At 30.2% G+C, this 25,039-nt stretch overlaps 4 protein-coding genes across 6 annotated transcripts; 2 read left to right on the top strand and 2 right to left on the bottom strand.

Moving 5' to 3' along the window:
- Window positions 1–309: 309 nt before the first annotated feature.
- LOC113521685 (pleckstrin homology domain-containing family F member 2) lies at window positions 310–12,441 on the bottom strand. 2 transcript variants are annotated; one of them, XM_026907304.3, is made up of 9 exons: window positions 12,285–12,441; window positions 12,043–12,107; window positions 10,351–10,552; window positions 8,411–8,536; window positions 7,641–7,747; window positions 6,072–6,243; window positions 5,415–5,521; window positions 3,389–3,464; window positions 310–1,922 (listed from the first exon to the last, which is right to left on the bottom strand). In XM_026907304.3, the coding sequence occupies exons 1-8, from the start codon at window positions 12,298–12,300 to the stop codon at window positions 3,405–3,407; spliced, it is 855 nt and encodes a 284-aa protein (XP_026763105.2). In that variant the 5' UTR covers window positions 12,301–12,441; the 3' UTR covers window positions 310–1,922; window positions 3,389–3,404. The 2 variants fall into 2 exon arrangements, with proteins under 2 accessions (XP_026763105.2, XP_026763104.1); XM_026907303.3 differs by lacking the exon at window positions 3,389–3,464 and having other exon boundaries at window positions 12,285–12,440.
- Window positions 12,442–13,602: 1,161 nt separating this feature from the next.
- On the top strand, window positions 13,603–15,470 carry LOC113521609 (ribonuclease kappa). The gene is made up of 3 exons (XM_026907194.3): window positions 13,603–13,769; window positions 13,844–13,966; window positions 14,433–15,470. Exons 1-3 carry the CDS (start codon window positions 13,695–13,697, stop codon window positions 14,532–14,534), a joined length of 300 nt encoding a protein of 99 aa, XP_026762995.1. The 5' UTR covers window positions 13,603–13,694; the 3' UTR covers window positions 14,535–15,470.
- A 2,105-nt stretch (window positions 15,471–17,575) lies between these two features.
- Window positions 17,576–21,128, top strand: LOC113521936 (ribonuclease kappa-like). The gene is made up of 2 exons (XM_031909942.2): window positions 17,576–19,679; window positions 20,566–21,128. Exons 1-2 carry the CDS (start codon window positions 19,569–19,571, stop codon window positions 20,713–20,715), a joined length of 261 nt encoding a protein of 86 aa, XP_031765802.2. The 5' UTR covers window positions 17,576–19,568; the 3' UTR covers window positions 20,716–21,128.
- A 2-nt stretch (window positions 21,129–21,130) lies between these two features.
- LOC113521820 (testis-specific serine/threonine-protein kinase 3-like) lies at window positions 21,131–24,677 on the bottom strand. Of its 2 annotated transcripts, none has more exons than XM_031910001.2 (6): window positions 24,501–24,677; window positions 24,120–24,289; window positions 23,446–23,595; window positions 22,530–22,803; window positions 21,874–22,050; window positions 21,131–21,288 (listed from the first exon to the last, which is right to left on the bottom strand). In XM_031910001.2, exons 1-6 carry the CDS (start codon window positions 24,675–24,677, stop codon window positions 21,199–21,201), a joined length of 1,038 nt encoding a protein of 345 aa, XP_031765861.2. In that variant the 3' UTR covers window positions 21,131–21,198. The 2 variants fall into 2 exon arrangements, with proteins under 2 accessions (XP_031765861.2, XP_031765862.2); XM_031910002.2 differs by lacking the exon at window positions 21,131–21,288 and adding an exon at window positions 21,368–21,443.
- Window positions 24,678–25,039: the final 362 nt, after the last annotated feature.

The raw sequence follows: 25,039 nt of genomic DNA, 5'->3' as shown, positions 1-25,039 counted from the left end.
AACTTATTTTAAACTGTTGTTCGATTACATCGTCAATTCTGAACCGATTTTCATAATTCTTTTTACAATCAATATTAATTACAATGTTGGTTCTATTTTAATTCTATAACGATCGAAGCCTTATTTTACTTATGTAGTGAAAAACTAAGCAAAATCTATATGTAAACATACAATTACAAGCACTAAATTCAGATATTTACCACGCTTCATCTATCTATGAAACTTTGTCGTTTATTAAAGTGTGAATATGTGGAATGGAGTAAATTTCTTAAGGCAAAGCAATTTAAACAAAAAATAATAAACAAGTAATTAAAAATATTATTGTATATTTGTCAACCGAATATTAAAAAATATCTTAGGATATTACACTTAGTAATATTTTTTGTATCTGCAACTTGTTAACATGTAGGCCTATGTTATTTAAATAAATACTTAACTTTTTTTATATTGTGAATTTTTATGAACATTAAATAGAAGTTCAATAATAAATGATCTACTATATAACAGGTTTTCAAGCAAAGAGACCGCAAAAATCTATAAATAATAGTGTCGTTTGGACGCGTTTCATTTAATACACACATTGAAGAATTATTTGCGGTTTTCCGCGTTCTCTTTGACGAAGCTTATCGTGTTTCAAATGAAACAAATAATTACACATTGCACCACTTACCTCTAAAGTTCTAATATACATACAACGTAATAGCATTAGTTTACAAAATATCAGATAACTAAAATAGTGTGATGCTTTGATATGCAGTAATGTGTTTATCTACTTCGTATTTGTAATGTAAATGATTATAGTAAATTTTTAAAAAGATTATCACTAAGATATCAATAAGAGCACTTAAAAACTATTAGGTATCGAATTATGGAGCAGAACTTGTTAGAATCTATATTTTAATTATTAATGTAATAAAAAATACAGCTGATCAAATATGTTAATTAGAATACTGACAATTGTACTTTCAAGCGAAATGACAACGATAAGAGAAGTATTGAATAAAATGAAAACAATGTTTATAGGATAAAAAATTTTGAAAATAGAATAATAGTTTATTTATGCGTCGTTTCAATTACGATAATCTAAAGAAGATGTGCACTGTTAAAAAATAACCTGTTTTATACAAAGAATTTTAATAGTTCAATAATATAATGAAAATAATTCACATTTTCTTCGAGTGTTCGACATTATGTGATATTTGCTAACATATTTTATGAAATTTGAAGCAGACATTTCGTTTTAGTACATTTCAAAGCAGCGACACGATAAATTGCAATAACCAACAATTGTAATAGCAAAATATAAACTATAATAAAGTTTACAATAAAATATGCTAACTCATGTAAATATGTCTTGACAATAACATTATGACTAAGCCTAAACAATTAATGTTACAAAAAATTAGAACCGTGATAAGATGTCTATAGCCTAGATTTGTATAATAAATATAATTTAAATTAAAAGTGACCCCTCGGTTTACATTTGAGCGGTTTTAAAGCTGCAAAACAATATATGAAGAGATACAGCCTTGTTCACGTTAGAATGAACGTATTTCGTTTAAGTAGATTTTATCAGAAATCTACGAATGTGTATTCATTTAAATATGCTCACCTAGGAATATATCAAACAATATTACTTTTTTATCAAAATTACGTGTAGAAAATCATGAAAAATTGTTATCTAAAACAATATATCTAATTTAGAAAAGGCCTTTACGGTGAAAAAACATTATACGACCGGATTGTTAGTAGAAACGCTAAATAGAGAAACCGTAACTCGAAAATGTGTCTAGTTGTATATAAAATTGTATATCTGTAGGCCTGTAGAGCAGCACGTTACGTGAACTATCTCACTTGGCGGACTCCTTGGACGAATGGTTGTTGCTCTCTTCAGTCTTTTCTCCGTCACCATAGAACTTTGGCTGCAAAATAAATTGTGATTAGTAAAATATATAGAAGAATGTATTCGTTATAATGATTTCGTTTGGTAAATTGTCGCTTTATGTATTTTTTTTATTCGCGTTTCACAAATTGATCCATAAGGAGAATTGTTGTTTGTATATAAAATAACATCACGGCAATTGTAGTGTAGTGCCTGTTAAAACTAGATCAGAAGGTGCAAATGGGTAAGTGGCATTGGATTCTAAGATCCTAGGGGGGCGCAATCCGCTTCACTCCAAATATAGTAAAAAAAATTTTGTCGATGAGGAAAGAATTCTATTGCAGCCACCAGCTTAACTATCTTTCCACCCCTCTGCATACCCCCCCCCCCCCCAGAATGTTTAAGAGAACCTTAAATTCAATTTGCTCTTGAATAATGTTAGATGTAAAAGTTTAGTAAATCCGATAAATAAAAAAATTATAACACAAGAAAATCGATGAACAAAACCCAACACAAAATGATTAGTGAAAAATGAAAAAAAAAAAAAACAAAGAATTCAAGACGTTCTTTGTGAATACAAAGTGAAACACACATAAGAATTTATTCGGATAGAGAAAATTAAAATTACCTTTATAACGAGATTCTATTTTAAATATGAACAAAATTGTTTTTATTTAAAAGAGAACCCTAATGTTATCTGACATAAGTTCAATTTTAATTTAATGACAAACAGTGTATCTATCTCCAATGAGTATATTTTATGTTTGTACATACATCTATATAACGTTCTAAACTATTTTACGGGATAAAAAATATGTCTAAAATGTACTCAAACGTATAGCGACTAAAGAATATTTTTATCAACAGTTTCCTAATGATACGACAATAAAGTAATAGTTTTAATTAAGAAAGAAAAAAAAGTTGCGCAACATTGTCTACAGCTCTTAGTTGTCTATAATTATTATATGTTTTTAAGAACAAGAAAGTTTTACAACGAATGGCGCGCATCTAATTAGATTCCCATGGATCCGTCAACAGCAGACTGCGCCGGTCCAAAGTTGCAGGTACAACAAACGACCGATTTGTAAAATTTGTGTAAATTTTATTGATAAATATATAAATAAAATAGATGATTCAAGCACACTATAAAATTCGTTCCGACTATAAAATTTGTACCGTTTGATGCAAATCTTACGTAATTGTTACAAAGAATCGGAAAGCTAGATAACATTTCATAAATATGAGTATTAACGAATCGGAAAAAAAAACAAATCTATTAGTACTTAGCAAATATGAGTGTATTAATAATACACAAACTTCTGTATGTGAAACTCACAATAGCATGAATGAAGTACATACTTTCAACGCTCACATAAAAGGGAAAGTAAGGCATTCAGTGACTTGTTAACTATAGTAAAATATGTAGCTATGTCCATGAAAAACAACACATCAAAATCAAAACACTAAGTCCAAACTATAGTATGATCATCTATCATTGTCACTTACACAAAGTCATTTTGTACTATACGGTTGTCACTTTTTTTCCGAATCCGTTTTTCACACCATTATAACTTGTAAATCCCTAGAAATAAATTATTTACAGGTTTAAATTATTTACAGAAATATAAATCATATACATATATATACATGCATATATAGAATAATATTGATAATGTCGAATGGATTTAAATTAAGAAATACATGACATAAATGTGTTAGAAACAAAATATAAAAAAGAAATATGTGTTATTATGCTTTCAATAATTATATATGTAATTTAATGTAACATTTATGTATATATAGGTATTGTTTTAAATATCAATACCATTCCCATAGATATTAAATCTAGAGGATCTAACAAAACTGCCTTGTAATAATTAGTGATTATATCATTTTACATCATATAATTACAACAATGATAAAATTTGTAGCCAGTTCCTGGTGGAATAAGCAGATCTCCTATATTGTTCTGTGTATCTTTGTTTATTAATAAAAAACAAGAGAGACCGACGACGACTTCTATGTGTTTTATAAATATTTTAGAATAAAATCAGCTTTTTAAACATTTTCAACCGACTTCAAAAGGGAGGTTCTCAATTCGGTTGCATTTTTTTGTTTGTTACCTCATAACTCCATAGTTCTAAACCGATTTAGAAAATCTTTTTTTTATCTAAAAGATGGACTTACAGTTTGATACCACAGAAATGTTGTCAATTTCGGTTCGTTAGTTTAGTTTTTAAATCAAAATATTTGGTTTATTTTTTGTGGGACACAATCTTTAATTATTTACAGTATCATAGACATCTTTATTTACCTTCACAATTATACATTTTTTTTTCCACACTTCATCTTGTTTTAAGTATTACACCTATGAAAGAAAGGATGTCTTTTTTTTGCAGTATTCAAACTCTTAATTTTTTTACTAACATGACATTTCCATATCAAAATATGTTCATTCTTTTATCAGTAAATGGTGTTACTTTTAGGTCTTTTTTATTTAGGTACATTTTAGGATAGAAGCAATTATAAGATATTAATAACAAGCTGTGTGTTTAATGTTGTGTGGTCCCGGCATCGAATAGGCCACTCCTTCCTTTCCCGTGGATGTCGTAAGAGACAACTTAGGATGGACGAGGGATAGGCAGTAGAATCCGTCTTAAAACATTTACAAAGCTCAACTGCGATTGTCAATCCGCCTAACAAGCGTGTGGTCCCGGTATAGAATAGGCCACCCCTTCCTTTCCCGTGGGTGTTGTAAAAGCAAAAGGGAGGGCGAGAGATGGGCGGCAGTGTCCCTCTTAAAACATCTCTGAAGTCTGACAGCGGTTACCAATCCACCAGCCAAGCGTGGCAACTACTGGCGAAACCCCCAAGTGGGAGGCTTGTTCAACAGTGGATAGTTAAAGGCTGATATGATGAATAACAAACTGGAGGGATCAATATGGAATTAGGATTAAAAAATGAAACTAGCTGTGGTATCTTTTTAAAGCTAAATGTGGTGTAATGAATTTATACATTTCACTTTTATTAAACAGTCAAGAGAAACTTACAAAAAATGATGCTAAATAATTGTGAGTGATCTCCTATCTCGTTTATACTTAGCGGTAAGGCTTTAAAATACGTCACATTTCACGTCGAAAAAGAGAAATATGACGTCATTAAGTAAAATTATTTTTAAAGCGAAATTACTTTCTAAAGAAATTAATTCATCATTGAATTAAATGTATATACTAAAATGATTATTGTAAATGCTGGGATTACATGCATTGTATGGCATTTGCACGAAACACCCAGTGTCCATAAACATTTGGCATACAATTAAACAGTACACAAATATAATAATGCATCGCAATTAACTTTCATTTGCGTAGAGAGTGATCAATTAGCGAAGAGTGGCATACATTACATACACTAGTAAGCTTACAGAAGACAATATAAATACCGTGTCAACAAATTTGTACTTCCATACATAGTGTTGCCCATATTGTTCTGTGATGAATATTAATAGTAATATATAATGTTCATTTGATACCTCATCGTGTTTCTCTTCGGTATTGACACGCTCGTCATCATCTTCGCTGTCATCATCATCGGCTGACGAATCGCCGCCGGAGCCTGCAGTGTCTGGCACTGGTTTCGCTGTAATATATGTAAATAAATAAATAATTATACTACTTGTTTGTACTTCTTTATTCTTTATTGTACACAAAACATAATGTTAAGCACAATTCATTTTAAACATAATGTACAAAGGCGAGCTTATCTCTAATAAGAGATTTCTTCCAGCAAACCTTTTCATGTGAATTGGATCTTATTTAAAAAAATATCAATAATACTTCATATTGTTTCTGCCTACCTTAATGAGGAACAGGCATGAAGGATAAGTATGTATATACTTTTTGATAAATTATTTTAATACTAGCGACTCACCTCGACTTTACTCGGGTAGTAGAGCATATATGCATATATTTTTTGCAACAGCTTTTTGCGTCGAGCATGAATTAGATGGGTAGTAAGCTATTCTAAAAGGAAGACATATGCCTCGCGAACTTTTTATATGCCAAAAGAGACAATCCAATCTATATATATTCAGTGATTAGAATTTATTTTTAAATGAATTAAAATTTTTTCTTCTTTACATCTTTGCTCTTTATAAATATTAAGTTTAGATATAAAAAGAGTTACATACATGGACTGTTGGTCAATGTCTGCGGCTGGTTTGGCGGGCGGACACGTTCTTTGCTGAGCTCATCGAAGCACTGTAGACACACACGCAGAGGTTTGTCGCTTTGGCCGCGTAACAAGAACTTTTTGGATGAACATGGACCGCATACGACAGAACCACATTTGCGGCAATGATGCTGTTGATAAAAAAATATGTATTGTACAATATTCCAATATTATGTAGGGGGTAAAGTTTAAGATGAAATTGTGTGATATTATTCATGAAAGATATTGTTGGTATTAAAGTGGTCAACTTTTCTAAAATTTCTTATATATACATTTATAGGTCATCTGGAGGTGGCTTATATTTTTGATCTATAAGTCTAATGTTTAAAAGGTAGGCCGAAGCAGTCTATGAGATCAAATTTTTGCTCAGAAGCACCTCCGTACATAGAGGTGACACGATTTTCTGTAACTTGAATTAAGTTATAAAGAATTGTGTCAACACAATTCAAGTTTAAGGAGCTGAAGTTTTTTATTACTATTAAAGGGCTCCAAGATTGACTTTGATCTCGCCTAATAGGACGTGATGATGAGTTTGCGGATCAATAAACAGGTATATGCATCCGGAGAAACACGCAAGAAGCGAATTCTGTGTTATTGAGGTCTGCACATAAAAAAAAAAAAACGCGAAATACTTCGAATAAATAAAATATCTACGAATATGAAGTGAAAATACAGATAAATAAATGGGAATGTGTCTCCATTATATAAATACTGACTGCAGGCAAATATACAATGTTTTAATAGTGTTACGATGCCGCTATTGTCAATAAACGGATGCTTATCATTAGCTTATCGCATTTCAGTATGAAGTGATAACGGCACGCATTAGGACATACCTACGTTGAAGGACCCTATCAAATAACAAAATAAACGCTTACAACTTTAGTCTTATAACTTTTAAATAATGAAAATTAATTACGAGATAGTCCATTCGACCACGGCGCGTTCACCGATTGTATTTGTATGTCAGATTGATTTCTCTTGAGACAATTTTTAAGATAAATTTTATTTATGTATTAATAAATATATATTCTGTGAACACAATTTCATAATATTTTTATTATATTAAAATTTATTTTACTGAAAATAAATAGATTTCGTAATGTATTAAAATAAACAACTGACAAACTGACATTTCACAAAGAAATCTTGCATAACGTCACTACCCGGTTTCGTTTTTAATCTTACATCTATTTTTTAAAGGATAATTAATAATAAAATAATAACCCCGTCTACACCATCAGTATATAGGGTACTAATGAGGAATGATAGGTCAGAATATAGGCATGTCAATTGGCTCATTGTATCGAATTCATCAAGAATCAAGCATGATGGTTTCCAGGATAGACTGTACGGAGATCGAACCTATAGGGTTACTGTTAGTAATGGAGCCACTAACCACCGTTACTAACAATACCTTCCTTCAGTATCATGCTACTTACATGTAAATTTTCATTAGTGTTAAGATCCAAACTTATATTTAATCTTAAAAGGTTGGTATACTATCTCTATATTACACTGTACATACCCTTCTGTTGAGGACAGTAAATTGTGTTTTCTTGCAGTGCATACAGATAGAAGCTTCATTGTCAGGTACCCATACGGCAGCATGTTCTGATGGCGGTTGTTTGCCACCTGCAGATTAATAAGATATATAATTGAATTACTTTTTTCTATATATTGATATTCACATACATATATACACATACATATATTATGCCATTATATTATATTTACTGATATTCACCAAAGCTTAACTGCGATTGCCAATCCACCTGCCCATCATGGCCACTGCAGGCAAAACTCCTCAAGGAGGAGACTTATGTTTTGCAGTGGACAGTTAACAGATGACATGTTGATATATTGATATTTGTACAATAACACTAATCTAGAAATGTTCTAGTAATAAGAAATAAAGCGCGCGAAATGCATAATTATAGTGTACTAGTCTTTGCCTGCGACTTCATCTGACCATGATAAAAAATATTATAAATTTTATTTATATTATAAAAATATATGCGTCACTATAATAATAAATATATTAATATATAATAAAAACAATAATTAATAAGGATATATAACAAAAATATGGATATATATAAGGATATATATAAGGATGTTTCATCACGAACTTTGAAGTTACGAAAGTAATGCTTTAAGAGTATTTTCGCGTTTAAATGATAATTTTATAAACTTATTAACAATATAGTCACTTTTCCGAAATTTATTATTAGTTTAATAAAAAGTTATTATTATAGTAGTTAAAAGTTAATAAAAAGGCGTTTGTAGAATACTTACTTTTTCGGAGCAAATCCTCTATGCATTTCTCTATGTGTGCCATCCATTCCTCTTTCTCCGTTGCTGTGGCGGCGTACACTGCGAAGGATTTGGACGCGGTGCGGATTAACCAGCCGTTGCGGTTATCTAAAAGAAATACTCTTAAAAATTAATCATCTTGTTTAATTCAAAATGAAGGGAGAATAAAAAAAGTTAGATCATATGTATATCAGTTATGCGGATTAAAAAGCTCTATTTATGGATTGTTTTGATATGTTGATGAATGCAGTATGTAAAATGATGAAATTTATATATCATAGCTGTGTTCCACGGCTTTACCTGCGTGAAATCAGTACATAATGTATTCTATGCGCTAAGATACGATGTAATCTAATGTATCAAATTTAATTCAAACCCATTCAGTGGTTTTTGTGTGAAAGAGTAATAAATATTCTTCTATCCCATTCATTTTTACAAACTTTATCTTTTATTATTTTGTAACACATTGGATGATGTTCACTATATGATATTCGAATGTACGAAATACAAAACACAAAGGGAAGTATTGTTACAGAAATATAGTCTCAATAGACAGGAGATTGGTTTATTTTCAAATATACTCGCAGAATCACATTCCGGAATAGCAAAATCTTTAATTACTTTATTTTTGTATCAATAATTCCCTTTATCAAATAGACTACTAAGATATTATGTATTATTTATTTATGTATTAATGTTTTAAATATGTGAGGTATTTTTTAAAATGAGGATATGATGAGGCTGACATATCCTTATAGGATAAAAATAAAAAAGAAAAAAAAACTTTTACTATATCTATGTTATATATTGTGTGGAATACTGGCACTCACTGTTGAGGTTCTTCAAAAAGAGTGTACTAAAGTTCCTTCTGTCAAATGAGTTAAATATGTTTAAAGTTTTAAGAGACTTTAGATTTTTTTACAATAATACAGAAGTAAACTCATGTAACATTTGAAAAAACTGAGTATACTGTTTCCCCCATAATACTCCCCATGTGTGGCCATTCCTGAGGACTCAGATGTTATTCCTCTGTACCCTGTAAATTCACGCCATATCCCATCCTTCAAACTGAAACACAGCCATGCAAACACAACTGCTTTACAGTTGAAACACGAACGGTAGCCAACGACTTTTGTACAAAGTCTACCTCTGGTAAATTAAACTAACAACTTCCTTCTTCAAGTCACATAAAAAATAAGTATAAGGATTATTTTCATACTTATTACCAGATGATTCATTATAAGTTTTATAATTTATATATCTATGATTTGTACATCAAACTCTGATAGTATTGCACAATGAGTCATATCAACCAAGTATTTTAGTGACTCATAACAAAAATACATATATATTTTTACAATTTCCATAATACAGGCAATAAGTAATAGATATTATTATTTATCTATTATATCTATATCTTTTATACCATGTGGTCCTGGTATAAAATGGGCCACTTTTTCCTCCTTACCATGGGTATTGTAAAATTGACTAAGGGAATATAATATAAAGAAATAGCTGATGATAAAGGGATGTTCTTTTTTAATATTTTTTCTCTGGGCTAAGGTTGATTCAAAAGTTTATAAAGGTTGCTAGACTTCAAATTACATGCACCACCAGCTAATTTGCTTTTTCAAGTTGCATTAAAATTATAATTTAAAAAACAAAAATAGTACTTTAGTTATCTACAATTATCTACAATCTATCAATATAATTGTAATATTTGCACATATTGCATTTGAAGTTTAAAAATATGCTTTTTCAACTATTACAATAATAATATACTATTATAATAATAATAAAAATCATACAATTTATCATTAACAAAATTATAAATAGTATCAACAACAAAATATAGTGTACATACACTATACTCTATTTAATGTTTAATTATAATGTGATATATTTTTAAAGATAATACTTACATCCTTCATCTTTCAGTGATTCCAGCTTCACTTCTTCCAATGGTATAACATGCTGTTTGTTGTATTTCTTTTTATTTATTACAATGTTGCCATAAACTAATATGTCATTGAAGAGGAAGAACTGACGAGATTTAGGTTTCTTTCGGCACATCTTTGTAAGGACACCCTCTCCAACAAGGACCCTGCCTTGTTCTGCTAATGGCTAAAATATATAAAAAATATAATTTTATTAAAATAATCATTAAATGAACATAATGTAAACCATATAGGTTAGCAATCTATACTTCCCCATAAAATTATTTGTACAATTAATATATATATTAAGATTTATATGGTTATTTACCATGCTCATTATTAAAGGATTTTATTAATAAGAATAGATTTTATTTCACAGTGTAGTTTAAACAATATAAAATAAAACACACGCAAATATCATAGAATATGTTATTTAATTTAACTGTTATTTCTTTTTATCACTTCTCATGTATATTTTACTACATACTATTCCACAATATTCCTATGCTTTTAAAGAAAATGGAATATCCACCAAAAACCTTTTATTTTATGGAACCTCATATCAAATTATTAAAAATCAAAACCACTTATTTAAATAAGAACAAAAACTTTTATATAGAATATTTTAAGAGTAAAATTGTTTCATTGTGTAAATAACTTCATATAACCCTAGCAACTTTTCTATGATATCCCTAGGTTTCTAGAGTCAACTTTAGGAATTGCTACCATAATAAATTGTAATTGTAATGGCATCTACACTAACATAAATTAAGTTTTATACATGTATGAATCATATACCAAAAGAAGACTACAAAATTTGACTGCTTGGGTGCTAGTGTCTCACTTGTGTTTCTGTTGTGAAGTAGGTTCTGGTATGCTTGCTTGGCTGTTTCAGTTTAAAAAGGTTTTATATAGCAATTCTCAAGAATGGCAATGCAAGAGGGGTATCATAGTATGTTCTGTGATGTTGTTAGTACTCTTAATGTTTTTATGCAACATTATTGCTTAAAGATAATAATGCACAATTTATTTCTAGTTTTCCACAGGATGATGGGGTTACATTATTGTTGTATGTTACTTACAAAACATGTACTATAACAAGTAACTAATGGGATAACAAGAGATTTTAACAATTTTACCTATACATCATCTAGCATAATTTACTTTTGTGTAATAAAGATGTTTCATGTTATAGTATCCAAGCAATATACATAGTAAAAATAACATATTGTTAACATTATCTTAAGGAAACACTGTTTTCTCACTGTGATTATTTCATATAATTGTTTGTATCTATAAGAAGTTTACTATTGTAATCTTTTAGAGGAAACAATAAAAAGTATCTATTTACTTAGAACAATTTAAATAATAGATACAATTGTCCATAATATCAGCTACCCTATTATAAGCAAAATAGCATCCAAATAATATCAGATAAAGCATAAATACAATTCAATAGGTGGTAACTTGTAGTTTATCTTTATTTTGCACTTCAGAGGAAATTTTAATTAATACCATAATTTCTTTGATAGAGATTAACAAAGTTCGCGATATGTAGCAGCCAATTGCATTCAACGTAGTAAAGACTTTATCTTTGTGCGAATTTGACGCTTGATAAACTACAAGTTTCAAAGTTATACAGCCACTGTAGGCAATGAAAAAGTAATGAAGGCGTACCTGGCCTGAACTGCCGAAACAGTTCTCCACCATTGCAATCCTCCTAGAATTGGCTTCACTATTAACTGAAACAAGAAAAATAATTACAAATTGCCGAACAGTATCAAAGTTTGACGTAAAAAGAAAGTCAGATATTCAGCGATGACAGCAATCACCCTACTAAAACTTTTGTAGTCTCATAAAAAAATTATGTTGTAAATTTTAATAATTTGTATAAAATGAGTTACATTAAGAAAACTTACCTAAGCGGTCCACCATTCTAGAATTTTATTTCTTAATCGAGATAAATTTTTACAAAAGTAAGATACAATGGAGAAAAAATAAAATGTGTCACACTCATCAACTCATACACAAACCACAAAGAATATAAAGTTGACAGACAGACTATAAATGTCAGATATTTTTTATATGATTTACCGGCCTTGAGTACCACGTTTTAAGAGATTAAAAGTGATATAATTTGTGGTCAAACGCATGCTAAAGGAGATCACAGATCAAGTAATCACTACGTTATAAAATAGATCAAATCTTTTTCTTTTCGTATATCTTTTTATGAGAGTGACTATTACAGTTTAGTATGTAACTACATTAAGTCTATGGTTATTAGACTCGATAATATAAATTGTATATAGTACAACTATATATATTGGTCAAAAATAAAAATCTATATGTAGACCAGGCAAGCAAACTATGTATTAGATATAATCTGCTCCAAACAACATGTCCGTCCTCGACACTGACTACGACGTAGTGGCGCCAATTGGACTGGTCAATATTTAATATAAATTCAACGTTATACATTGAAATGTGAAAATCGTTTTAGTATTGACTGAATCGACTCGTACCACTACGATTTAATTCATGATAGGGTACATGCACGATAATGAAATCTAGAAAATGACGATAATGGGTAAATAATCATATATAATATATATAAGGTCCAATATTGACATTATTAATACCTAAAAAATTCGATTCAAAGAAAAGCACATTCCACAAAAGTAGTTATATTATCATATATATGACAAACAATAAATATAGTAATAGAAATATAACAGCTTCATTGCTTGCAGTATATTCTGTCAGATCGACCACCACACGGTTTTTTTTATTTGATGAAAATGGAGTGGTAACCCCGCCTGCGCTAATGGGATACGCTGCCGGGGCACCAGTGAAGGGTGATCGATGAGGATGAAAACAGGCCAGTTAGCCTATCACGATGAATTAATCTGGAATTAATCATGATAGTTTCCAGGGGGAACCGCGAGGAGGTCAACCTGGTTGGGTATATTGCTAGCAATGGGATTCTTAGTCTCCATTACTAACAATCCCTTTCCCCCCGAACACCACACGGTTAAGTATATTGTTAGTAATGTTAATACACGCAAAGCTATTGAGTAATAATGTCTCCTTAATTTATTTGAATATCTAATATAGCGTTACCTTAAATTTTACCTTAAAATTCCTTGCCTGCGATAAAAATACAATAATTATTATAAAGGATCATGAAAAAGACAAAAGGTTTTACCATAGACAAGGAGTAATCATGTGAGCTTATTTTTTTTTTAGACCACCTGACAGTTCGTGGTCGATAGTAGAATATTGCATTTTAGTTTCTTTCCTTCGTAATTTTAATAAAATAAACCTATAAAATGGGCATGAAATTCTGTGGCCCTAAGCTATCCTTGTGTGGACTAGTTTTAAGTGTTTGGGGCATCATTCAGCTGGTAAGATACATTTTCATCTGTTTGTAGATAACATTTATATTCTTGAAAATGTATTACTATTTTCTTGTCTTCAGACTTTGATGGGCGTCTTCTATTACATCAGGGCAGTGGCATTGCTTGAAGATCTACCAATAGATGAAAAGAGCACTCACACCATTGAGGATTTCATTTCAGCAGCCGAAAATGGATATACTCAGGTGAATCATTCGCTATTAATTAACAGTTCCTCCAACTTATAAGCAACTATTGGTAACTATTTAGTTTATTTTTTCGTGGTTTCGTATTAAATGGGAACAAGGACATATTTCATACTCAATATCATGCCAGGTCCTAGAAGGTTATCGGCCTACATATGCCAAATATACTTATCGCAATAAATTGGCAGAATCTTCCATAGGACACAATTGTTAGTTTCTGTGAATAAGTCGTTTTTTTTCCTATTTTTTGTAATATATCTTTATATATATAAGTTGTTACCAATGTGAATTATTTAGGTCTTGTATCCATAGCCTTTAATATATTGGAGACCAGAAAACTTCAACATGTTTTTGGTATGCAACTTCTATTAGATAGAAGTTTATTTATATTTTTTTTAATAACAATGTCTAACATTTTAACATATTCCAATATAATGAGCATAATTTTTTATTTTGTATATTTCAGAATGCCTATAATTGCTGGATTGCTGCATTGTTATATGTAATCACATTGGTAGTCTCTGGACATCAGTTCTGGATGAACAACCGCTCTTCAGTTAGTATGTAATGGAGTGACAGGGGTGATAATGGCAATTCTCCATGTTATATTATAGTTCTAAAGGGTATCTTATACTATCAAATATGTATAATGTAATTTTTAAGTAAATTTATAAATTTACTAAGCTGGATAGGGATAGCAATATCAGTATAATGTTTTGTTCTTCTGGTGAACGAAATTTATGTATCCATCTCTAAGACATGATTCTATCTGATATTTGATAGTGTAAAACATTCTTTAGAACATTTTGTTTAATATATAGCAATCTAGAACATATAACATTGAGCAGTTGACTATTGTTTCATAGGCACAATTTGTTTTCTTACTGTCAAGTATTTTCATTCCATTTTAATTTATTGTATTCTCAAGTCCAAAACCACTTTAGAATCTAATATCTGGGTCAGCTTATTAATATGGCTAATGTTGATAATGATAAATCTGTTTTTATTTGAATTTAGTGTGTATATTTACTTTATAATTATATATTATTTATTTAATAACATATGAAAGCATATCTAATTGGCATAGACTATAAAGTGTTAACGTGATATGAAATGACTGTATTAACAAAAATTTAAAAATATTGTATTTGAATATTATGATTTGTGATTATGATATGATAATGCATTATTCTCTTCTTGATTTCTCAAATACAAAATACAAATAACTTTATTTTGTCTGAAGTTTTAAAAACTAAAATGTACTGTGGAATGGTAACTATTATTTCCCTGTGTAATTTCCTTTCCCACATGTGATATTATCTCCTGCATATTAAATAATCCATTTGCACTCGGATCGAATGAGACTTAAGATTAATTTGTATTGAGTAATAGTTTGAACAGTTATTTTTAAAAGTATTATAAAATGCTGTAACTTGTACATAAATGTCAGTAGGTATACTGTACAATGCTTAGATTTTATTGAAGTAAAGAATATGTATGTTAATTTTTGTGACTTTTTATTTCAAATTTGACTATTGGCATAAGTAATAGCAAAGATATGATAGTTCATTTTAACATTTTTATGTGATCAAAATAAATAAGTAAATTTTTATTGTTCCTTAAATAGAAATAAAATAACCTTGTAATGCAGCCTGATATAAGCTTGTCAATGCCTGTAATACAGATTCTACATCTTTATAGAAAGATATTTTAGAGCAAAATCTCGTCTATATGTGAAAAGGTAATATAAAAATAGGGGTAAGTATTTTTGTCACCTGTTGAAAATAAATTATTTAATACTAGGGCATAAACACTAATGATTCAATAGAATAAGTTCTAAGAACATTATTTCACTGTTTTTGAGTAAACCCGAAAGTGTTTCTAATCAATGAGTAATGCTGAAAGTTTCTGGGTTATAGTAATTAATGATAATAGAATATTCGTTTCTTTGGGTTTTGATAGTTTAGAATGAAAATTCACATTTTGTAAGTGAATATTTCAAGTGTATGTTCAAATTCCAAACTATAAAAAATATCAAAAGGATACGAGATCAATTTTGATAATTTGAATGATAGTATATATATAGTAATAATAATACCGAATAGGGTCAATTGGGGAGCATCATTCTCTATCTTTTAAAATTTAAATTTCATGTCAAACCTAAATCTTTATTTTAAGGACCAACATGAACTTAAAATGGCAAAATTACACTCCTCGCAAAAATTAAGGGAACATAAAAATTTTTGAAATTTTTGGGTGATTTTCAACAGGCTGTATTTCAGTGAAAAATAATCGTACAGGAAATTTAAAAAAAGGGTTTTGAAGCTTGAAAACTCTAGTTTTCAGATTTTTTGGTGAAAAAATTTTTTTAGCTTCGGTTTCCATGCAATTCTTAAACAAAGCTGAAAATAATTTTTTTCTAAATTTTCTAGGTTTCGTTTTTCACTCTATGGGCATGGAAAAATTTTTTCGAGCTACTTCATTGTATAGGTCTCTTAGCGTGTTTATTCAGCTTCAAAAATCGCTTTGGATGGCTTCATTACGACCATTTGTCTCCGAGATATCGAACTTTGAATGCAAAAGCATCCTTTTCCATTCAACTGCTAATATCTCTGGAACTACTGGTCGCACAGCAAGCGGGCGCCGAGTTTCTTTATCTGCATAAAATTTCCAATTAAGCACAGTCAAGAGTTAGTGAAGAAAAATTTTTTTTCCACCTCTAACATTGAATTGAAAAAAGTGGAAAAAAGTGACTTTTTCTCCTTTTTTGGTTACTTGGCTGTATCTTCGCTAATATGAGCGGGAAAGCTAAGATTTGAGGAAAATTTTACAGTCTATTGTTCCTTAAAGAACCCCCTAAATCCCTGGAGCGATCGGTTCAACAGTTTTTCCCGGACCAATTGATTGAAATTTTGGAAAAAATAAGGGAACAAGGTTTTTGTCCCTTAAACTCACCCTAATCCATTCAAAAATCAATAATTTCATTTGTTTTTCACTTTTTACTCAATTTTTTTTCAAAGTTTTTGTCAAAAACTTTGATTTCCTTAAAAACGAAAAAAAAATTTTTTTGTAAACTTTTTTCGACTTTTCAAAAAAAATTTTTCTTAAAAATTTTCTTGATTTTTTCGATTTTTTTTTGATAATGAATTTTTAAAAAACAAAAAATTTAGTAAAAAGTGAAAAACAAATGAAATTATTGATTTTTGAATGGATTAGGGTGAGTTTAAGGGACAAAAACCTTGTTTCCTTATTTTTTCCAAAATTTCAATCAATTGGTCCGGGAAAAACCGTTGAACCGATCGCTCCAGGGATTTAGGGGGTTCTTTAAGGAACAATAGACTGTAAAATTTTCCTCAAACCTTAGCTTTCTCGCCCATATTAGCGAAGATACAGCCAAGTAACCAAAAAAGGAGAAAAAGTCACTTTTTTCCACTTTTTTCAATTCAATGTTAGAGGTGGAAAAAAAATTTTTCTTCACTAACTCTTGACTGTGCTTAATTGGAAATTTTATGTAGATAAAGAAACTCGGCGCCCGCTTGCTGTGCGACCAGTAGTTCCAGAGATATTAGCAGTTGAATGGAAAAGGATGCTTTTGCATTCAAAGTTCGATATCTCGGAGACAAATGGTCGTAATTGAGCCATCCAAAGCGATTTTTGAAGCTGAATAAACACGCTAAGAGACCTATACAATGGAGTAGCTCGAAAAAATTTTTCCATGCCCATAGAGTGAAAAACGAAACCTAGAAAATTTAGAAAAAAAATATTTTCAGCTTTGTTTAAGAATTGTATGGAAACCGGAGCTCAAAAAATTTTTTCACCAAAAAATCTGAAAACTAGAGTTTTCAAGCTTAAAAACCCTTTTTTTAAATTTCCTGTACGATTATTTTTCACTGAAATACAGCCTGTTGAAAATCACCCAAAAATTTCAAAAATTTTTATGTTCCCTTAATTTTTGCGAGGAGTGTATTATAAATTTTGTATTATAATTAATGATCTATAAATTAATATTTTAGAGAAATTGTCAAAGTATTTTAATTGGATGAAGTGCCGTGTTCGTAATTCACTGTTCATCCCAAAGAAGGTTCATCCCAAAGGTTGACTTGTAGAGAATGTTACCAGTAGTCCGCCTTTGTACCATTTTTTTGTTCAATAAAGTTATTTAAAAAGAAAAAAAAAAAACTAGACATTAAAGAATGGTGCCTCAGAATCATATCATTTTATATTTTGTATAATTTCAGTAATCTTGGCATGTCTCTTTGTCGAATTTTTGAGTTAATTGATTGTATCTATATTATTTAATATTCTCTTGATTAATTTTGTATTTGCTAAATATGTAAAATATAAAGAAATAATTTAAGATTTTGTTCCACAAAAAAAAAAAAAAATCAATTGTGGCAAAAACCAGTTATTTTGCCGTATAAATTACTGAACTGATTTTGACAAAATTTCTACCGACCGATCTGAAAGTATATTCTTTTAGATAAAAAAGAATTTTCCAACAATGATGGAATTATGAGGTAATAATCATAAAAAATAAACCGAATTGAGAACCTTTTAAGTCCATTGAAAAACAGGTTACAACTTTAGGTACTAAAAATTCGTAAAGCGGATAAATATTTATAAAGATTTTAATATAAATAACTATTACTTAGTTTTACACATAGATTTAGCATAACCACAGATAATATAATGTATGTAACATACTTAGGGTTTTACAAGTAATGCATTGAGGTTTTACCTACAATTATATGTATTTTAAAATGTCAAACTTGACATGGATCATATGTTCATGACTGTTTTCGACAAAATAAAAGAACTATATTATACACTATAATTATATATTAAGAATTATATGATACTTTATGTATATAAAACGTATATTGACATGAGCGCATTATTGAATTGTGGTGTTTGTTGTTTTATCCTTAGTATATGGGGAGTTATACAGTTGGTGAATATGAATCATAATTATTCTGGTTTTGTAAAGTAGATAGTCTTTCATTTTTTATAGTAGATCGTAAACAAACATTCGGCCATTCTCCATTAGCAATCGCGATAGTCTAGTATAAAACAGGTCAGTATTTAATCTAGTACTTTTTTGATTAAGTACTTACTTATTCTATACTAGGCTTCTAGTATAAAATATCGAAACCGTTATCATCCTTTTAAGTCAGTATTCTATTTTGTAGTTTCTCAGACTAAAGAGTTGTTGTATTTTGTTATTTGTACTTAACTTTTTATATTCGTTATACCAGTTCTTACTTCTCCTGACGAATTCAGAGCTCGCACATTCGCCACAATTCAATGGAATTAAAAAAGGAGGAGGTTTTCAATACGATTGTATTTTTTTTTATATATATTATTCCTGAACTCCGTCATTTATAAACAGATTTGAAAGTTCTTTTCTTTCTTTCGGATTGGTCCCATAGAAATTGTGTCAAAATCAGCATAGTAATTTAGTTTTCAAATCGAAATAACGGGTCTTGCTATGATTGACGACGGTGTTTTTTTTTATGGAACAGTATCTTAAATATCAATTGACACATCTAATTTTTAAGTGAAATAAAACTGTTATGAAATATATCTATATCCACAGGCACTAATGGGTATATTTTATAAAATCGAAACTCCAATGTTGATTGAGGACGTTGAAGAGCATGTATATGATGATTATGACGACTTTATAAAGAAGACTAAAAAGAATTATCAGGCGGTTCGTATGATTAGGTTTGCTTAATTATCAAGAGGTCGGAGGAATTGTTTAAAGGCATTATTATTATTCCTTTGTCGTGGATGTACGTGACATGTTTTCATACAAGTGAGGTACCATGCCATGCTATGGCAATTTATAAACGCTTCGGTTTACCTTAACGTATCATTACAATAGGTACGAACTTTTAATATCCAGTCACATTCATATACCTTTATGAGGATTTGTACGTCCTTATACCAAACATATGATTAATTTTGGGGCTGTTAGGTTTGAGACTAGATGGCGCTGTATGATGTTTTTTTTTAATGTGTGAAAATGGCATGGCAACCCCGCCTGCGCTATCAGTATACGTTGGCGGGGTACCAGTGACGATGAAAAGGCAGGTCTGTTAGCCCATCGTGACGAATTCAACGATAAATTAGTCACGATAATTTCCAGGGGGAACCGCTGTATGATGTGGCCACCACTTAGATTGTGAAATACTTTATACTAAATCTACGGGCCAGCGATATTTCTGATTTGTCTTATTTAGTTTAAGAATTATTAAGTAAGATTTTTTCATACGTTATACAATAAAAATGGATTGGTAACCCCGCCTCCGCCATCGATATACAGTAATGGGGTACCAGTGAGGGTTGATAGATGAAGATGAAACGAGATCAGTTGGTTGATTGTGATATTTCACCAGTAGTTAACCAAGATAGTTTCCAGGATAAACTGTGTGGAGATACACCTGATACTCTTTATTGCTACAAAAGGAGTTTTTTAATTGCTAAAAATTTAGATTGTCCTAAACATTTATTTACATGTTTATTTTTTAATCATTTATTCAATTATTTATTTATAAACATGATAAATGTGTAACTAATTATATTTTCTGTTGAAGAATGCTCTTAACTGTTGGATTGCAACTGCAATATATGCATTGATGATCGGAATTTCCTATATATGTATCCGTAAGGCACGTAGTAACGAAAAAAAAGCAAAGGAAGAACTGGAAGATGATGACTACTACTGCACACATCGCAATCGTTAATTGCAATGATATGTTTTTATAACTTAGTAGGTACATAGTGTATTAAATAAAGTAACATTGCCTCACTGTTTTATAAGTTTTTATGAAAATTGGAAATCATCAATAATAGTCCTTATAAAAATTTGCGCTACTTGCTAATTTTAATCATCTTCCATTAATTTAATATCAATATTTTAAATTAATGGACTGAACATATATAAATCTTATCACCAATTTGAAGCATTTTCATCAGCTTTTTCAAACGCATTTAATAGCTAAAGCAGCCCATTGCTTTACTTGTGATTTGTTTCTAGTAACCTTTATTCTACTGTAATATTATAGGGAGAATATGGGCATAATTATTCTAATATTATATAATTTCAATATCTAAATGTTGAAATTATATTTATTACCTAAGTACGAAATATAAATTAAAATACGAGTTGAACGGTTTCTATTCAACAATGTAATCGGTATTTATTATATGGGTATGTGTCGTATTAACTATATTACTTCTTCTAATTTCCTATCAAATGTTACTGTACCAATGTTCACACTTTTTATATCTTCTTTGCTGATTTTCTCTGATTTTTCCTGTAATGCAATGGTTTAAAATTATGCGGAGAAAACACATAAAAACAGAAATATCAGAACTTTGTTTTCTTCAACATACTTGTACCTAAGTAATTGCTGTTCTTTAATATACTTTTGAATTGATTTCTTCAAACACGTCTTTGCCTGTGGTAACCCTTTAAAGAGACGACAGCGAGTCTTGCATTAATTCTGTTTGTTAACGATATTATTCATCACCGGAGAACTCTCCGGTAATGGATTTTGGACTAATTAAAAATTTAAATTGACAGTTTCAACTAACTAGTCCAAACGTAAATTGACTCAGTTTTTGTTGGCCTGAATTTTTATACGCGATCTCAAAATAAAAACAGAAAAGCAGCACCTATTGTGCTACTGGTATATACTGGTGAAAATGTATACTTATCTTTGTAGATGAACGTAAATACAGGTCACAGGAATTAACCGCAATAATATTCAGGTGGATGTCTCGTAATCGTAAGAATACAGGCCAATAATAAACCAAGAAATATCATACCATTCAATACTCTGAGACTATCTTTATCTCTCATTATTATCTGGATTTTTCTAGATAGACCTTTAATTCACCTGTGTCATATCGACGTCGTTGTCTTTTGAGGACTGGTTGGGGTTGAGCCAGGGGTCGGCAAGAATCTGTGGTATCTTGACGCGCATCTTTAGAGGTGCCAAGACTTTGGTAATCAGTTTGCGGCATTCAGCCGACACTTTTGGTTCTCGAGGGAATGACACTTTGTTTTGGACTTGCTGCAAAATAGAAGTCCTACATTAAAAATAATAATGTTTATTGCGATGGAATACTTTCGTTATGATTTAAAATCCTGATTAAACTTATTAAATAAAAACTTTATTAGCAGTGACATCAGACTCGGGATCGTCTTCATCTACCTACGCGGAACGGGATGGGGTGCGTAAAAGCTACTGATTAAAAGATATATGAATATATGAAGCCAAATATTTGATATAATATTATTTCATTCTGCATTATTACACGTAGGTTGTATATTATCCGGCATTATTATTATTCTACAAGTATAAATGTATATATAGAAATATAAATACAAATTACTTGGTGGTGTAAAATGTAATTTATTACCTACGATTCAATATGTTCGACAAAATATGAGCATACTTCTATCGATAGATGATTTTTATAGTGATAATAGTGAAATAACCTCTGACTACTCGATCAAAGATTAGATATAGTCTAACAATTAAGATATTACCTTCAATAATTGTGTGTAATTCGTATCGTCAAATGGTAGACGTCCATACACTATAGCATAAAGCACCACTCCCATGCTCCATATATCCGAATCTTGTGGCCTATATGGAACGCCTTTTAGAATCTCTGGGGAGGCGTATGCGTAACTACCGCAAAAGGTTTCGCTTAGTGCATATACTCCGTTCTTTGGCTTCATATGACCCCGAGCAAATCCGAAGTCTGATAATTTTATATTCAGACCATGGTCCATTAGAAGGTTTTCGCATTTTATATCTCTGTTATTAACAAGGACATAAAATTTTGTTCAGTTGGCTTATAAATGTATTACAGTAGAATGTGCTTTCGCAAATACGCACCCACGGTCAACGAGGAACGTGACAGCAACATCCACCGTATTGTTTTTTCGGTTTCGGGTTTTTTGTGCGGTAGATATCATTTGTTATTTATTAGAGGGCAAAAGCTTAAACTATGAGATCAAATCCTAACCTATGACACCTCTGTGGTCACCTCTAATTGACGGCTATTTAGAAACAGTAGCAGACTAGTTGCATTGCATACACGACATTTTAAGTTCGGCTATTTTCAAAACTATTTAGAAAATCAGATCTTGTTTTGGATGACCTTAGAGATTTTTTTTGTTTGTATTTATTATTAAACTAGTTTAAGAGGGGTAAAAAAGGTACCTATTTTATTCTAAATCATGATAAGGCCAGATGGTTTAAAAGTGTAATGTATTTTTTTAAATAAATAAATAATAGTTAATAGTTGGGCTAATATGTGGATATCGGTACTTATACTAACATACGAATATTATTACATATAACTAAGGAATAAATAATAATTCAGGGATATTTTAGTGCCTATCTAAGCGTAGCTAGTAATATTCCCTAATTGTAGACAATTATATTTAAGTATACCTATGAACAACGCCTCGATCGTGGCAATAATCGACGGCTTCGACGAGCTGACGGAACCAGCGGCGACCACGAACTTCATCGATGTGCTGATCCTTACGAATTATGTCCAAAAGACTACCATTTTCGGCATATTCCATTACAATGTAGACTCTACGAGATAAGTTCTTGGAGTAATAACATATTTACAAACACTTGGAATTTCGATATATCTATTACCTGAATATGTTTTTTCTTTACTAATACTACGGTAAACAAATAACTATTAAATAATGAGTAGCTAGTTACTGTACCATCAATATTGAATAGATATTTAAAGAATTGGCAATGAAGATCAAGGAAACAGCACTAGATCATATATATTCGTAATATTTCGTAAATAAGTAACTAGTTAATATTTCTTTTGTTTTTTTTTCTCTTATCTGGTCTTCTTCTATCTCTTACCCTATTTCTCAAGGACCTCAATGTTACTGACATCTATGTGGACTCTTAATTTGAAGGAAATAATACACATTTAAAAAAGTTTATTAAAATCAGTTGAGTGATTTTGGAGACTAGTGAAAAATCACAGTATAAATAATACTTAGCATTTAGTAAAACGTTGTGACAGGATTATACTATCTATTTATAATAAAATTTAATTTAGAAATTAAAAGAAAATATTAAGTAATAAGAACCTGTGAGTAGTTTCGATTGCTTGTAAAAACCGTATTAAATTTTCATGTTTCAGTCCTTTTACTACTTCTATTTCTCTAGGCAAGAATTTTTTTAAATAATCGCCAGGTGCTTGAAACTTGCTTATTATTTTTATTGCTACTTGACAGTTATGTCTATCACTTGCAGCAACCTAGTATTAAAAATATGTATCTAGGTATTTAGTATACAAAATTAAATTTTATATTGGGTAACTGAATCCATGTACTTGTGTAAAATAATAAGGAAAACCTAAATACTTAATAGTAAGTGTGAATGAATGTATTATTTTATTTACTTATTACTTTCAATTTTTTATGTATAAAAGTTGGAAGGAAAATGTAGAATCTAGAAGACCAACTTGCCTTAACAGTGGCATATGAGCCAGACCCAATGGTCCTACCAAGCACATATCCATGAGTTTCAAGGACAGTTAGTTTTCTTTCTGTCTTAGCTTCCACGCCGCTATGTACAATCGCCGTGGGCTCTGTCGACATCTCACCGTAAACATTGTCATTGGCTCTAACATCCGGCCCCGGCATATCACACGTATTTTAGTTTAATGAAACCCAGTAAAAGTCACATTATATTAAATTTATCGACATGATTTATTTTTCAAGTGTTTTTGTGTTTCTAGTTATGCTGTCATTTTGTCAAAAGTGGTGTAATATTAATGATAATGACATACTGAGAAAGATTTGACTTTGAAATTATTTTTTGAAAAATAGATTATGTTATCGATTATCAACCAGTATTGATTATTTTTTCACCATTAAAAAAAAATTTAAGTTAATAGCAGTAATATATACGTATTTAAAATTATGCATCAATAGAGTAAAGATTTTTTTAAATTTTAGATATAATTTTCTGCTGATTGAAGACTTAATTGCGTTCGGATATTAAA

The sequence above is a fragment of the Galleria mellonella genome, unplaced genomic scaffold (genome assembly GCF_026898425.1).
Source record: "Galleria mellonella isolate WM207_F2 unplaced genomic scaffold, CSIRO_AGI_GalMel_v1 utg63, whole genome shotgun sequence".
Taxonomy (NCBI): domain Eukaryota; kingdom Metazoa; phylum Arthropoda; class Insecta; order Lepidoptera; family Pyralidae; genus Galleria; species Galleria mellonella.
This window is presented reverse-complemented; position numbering and strand designations above follow the sequence as displayed.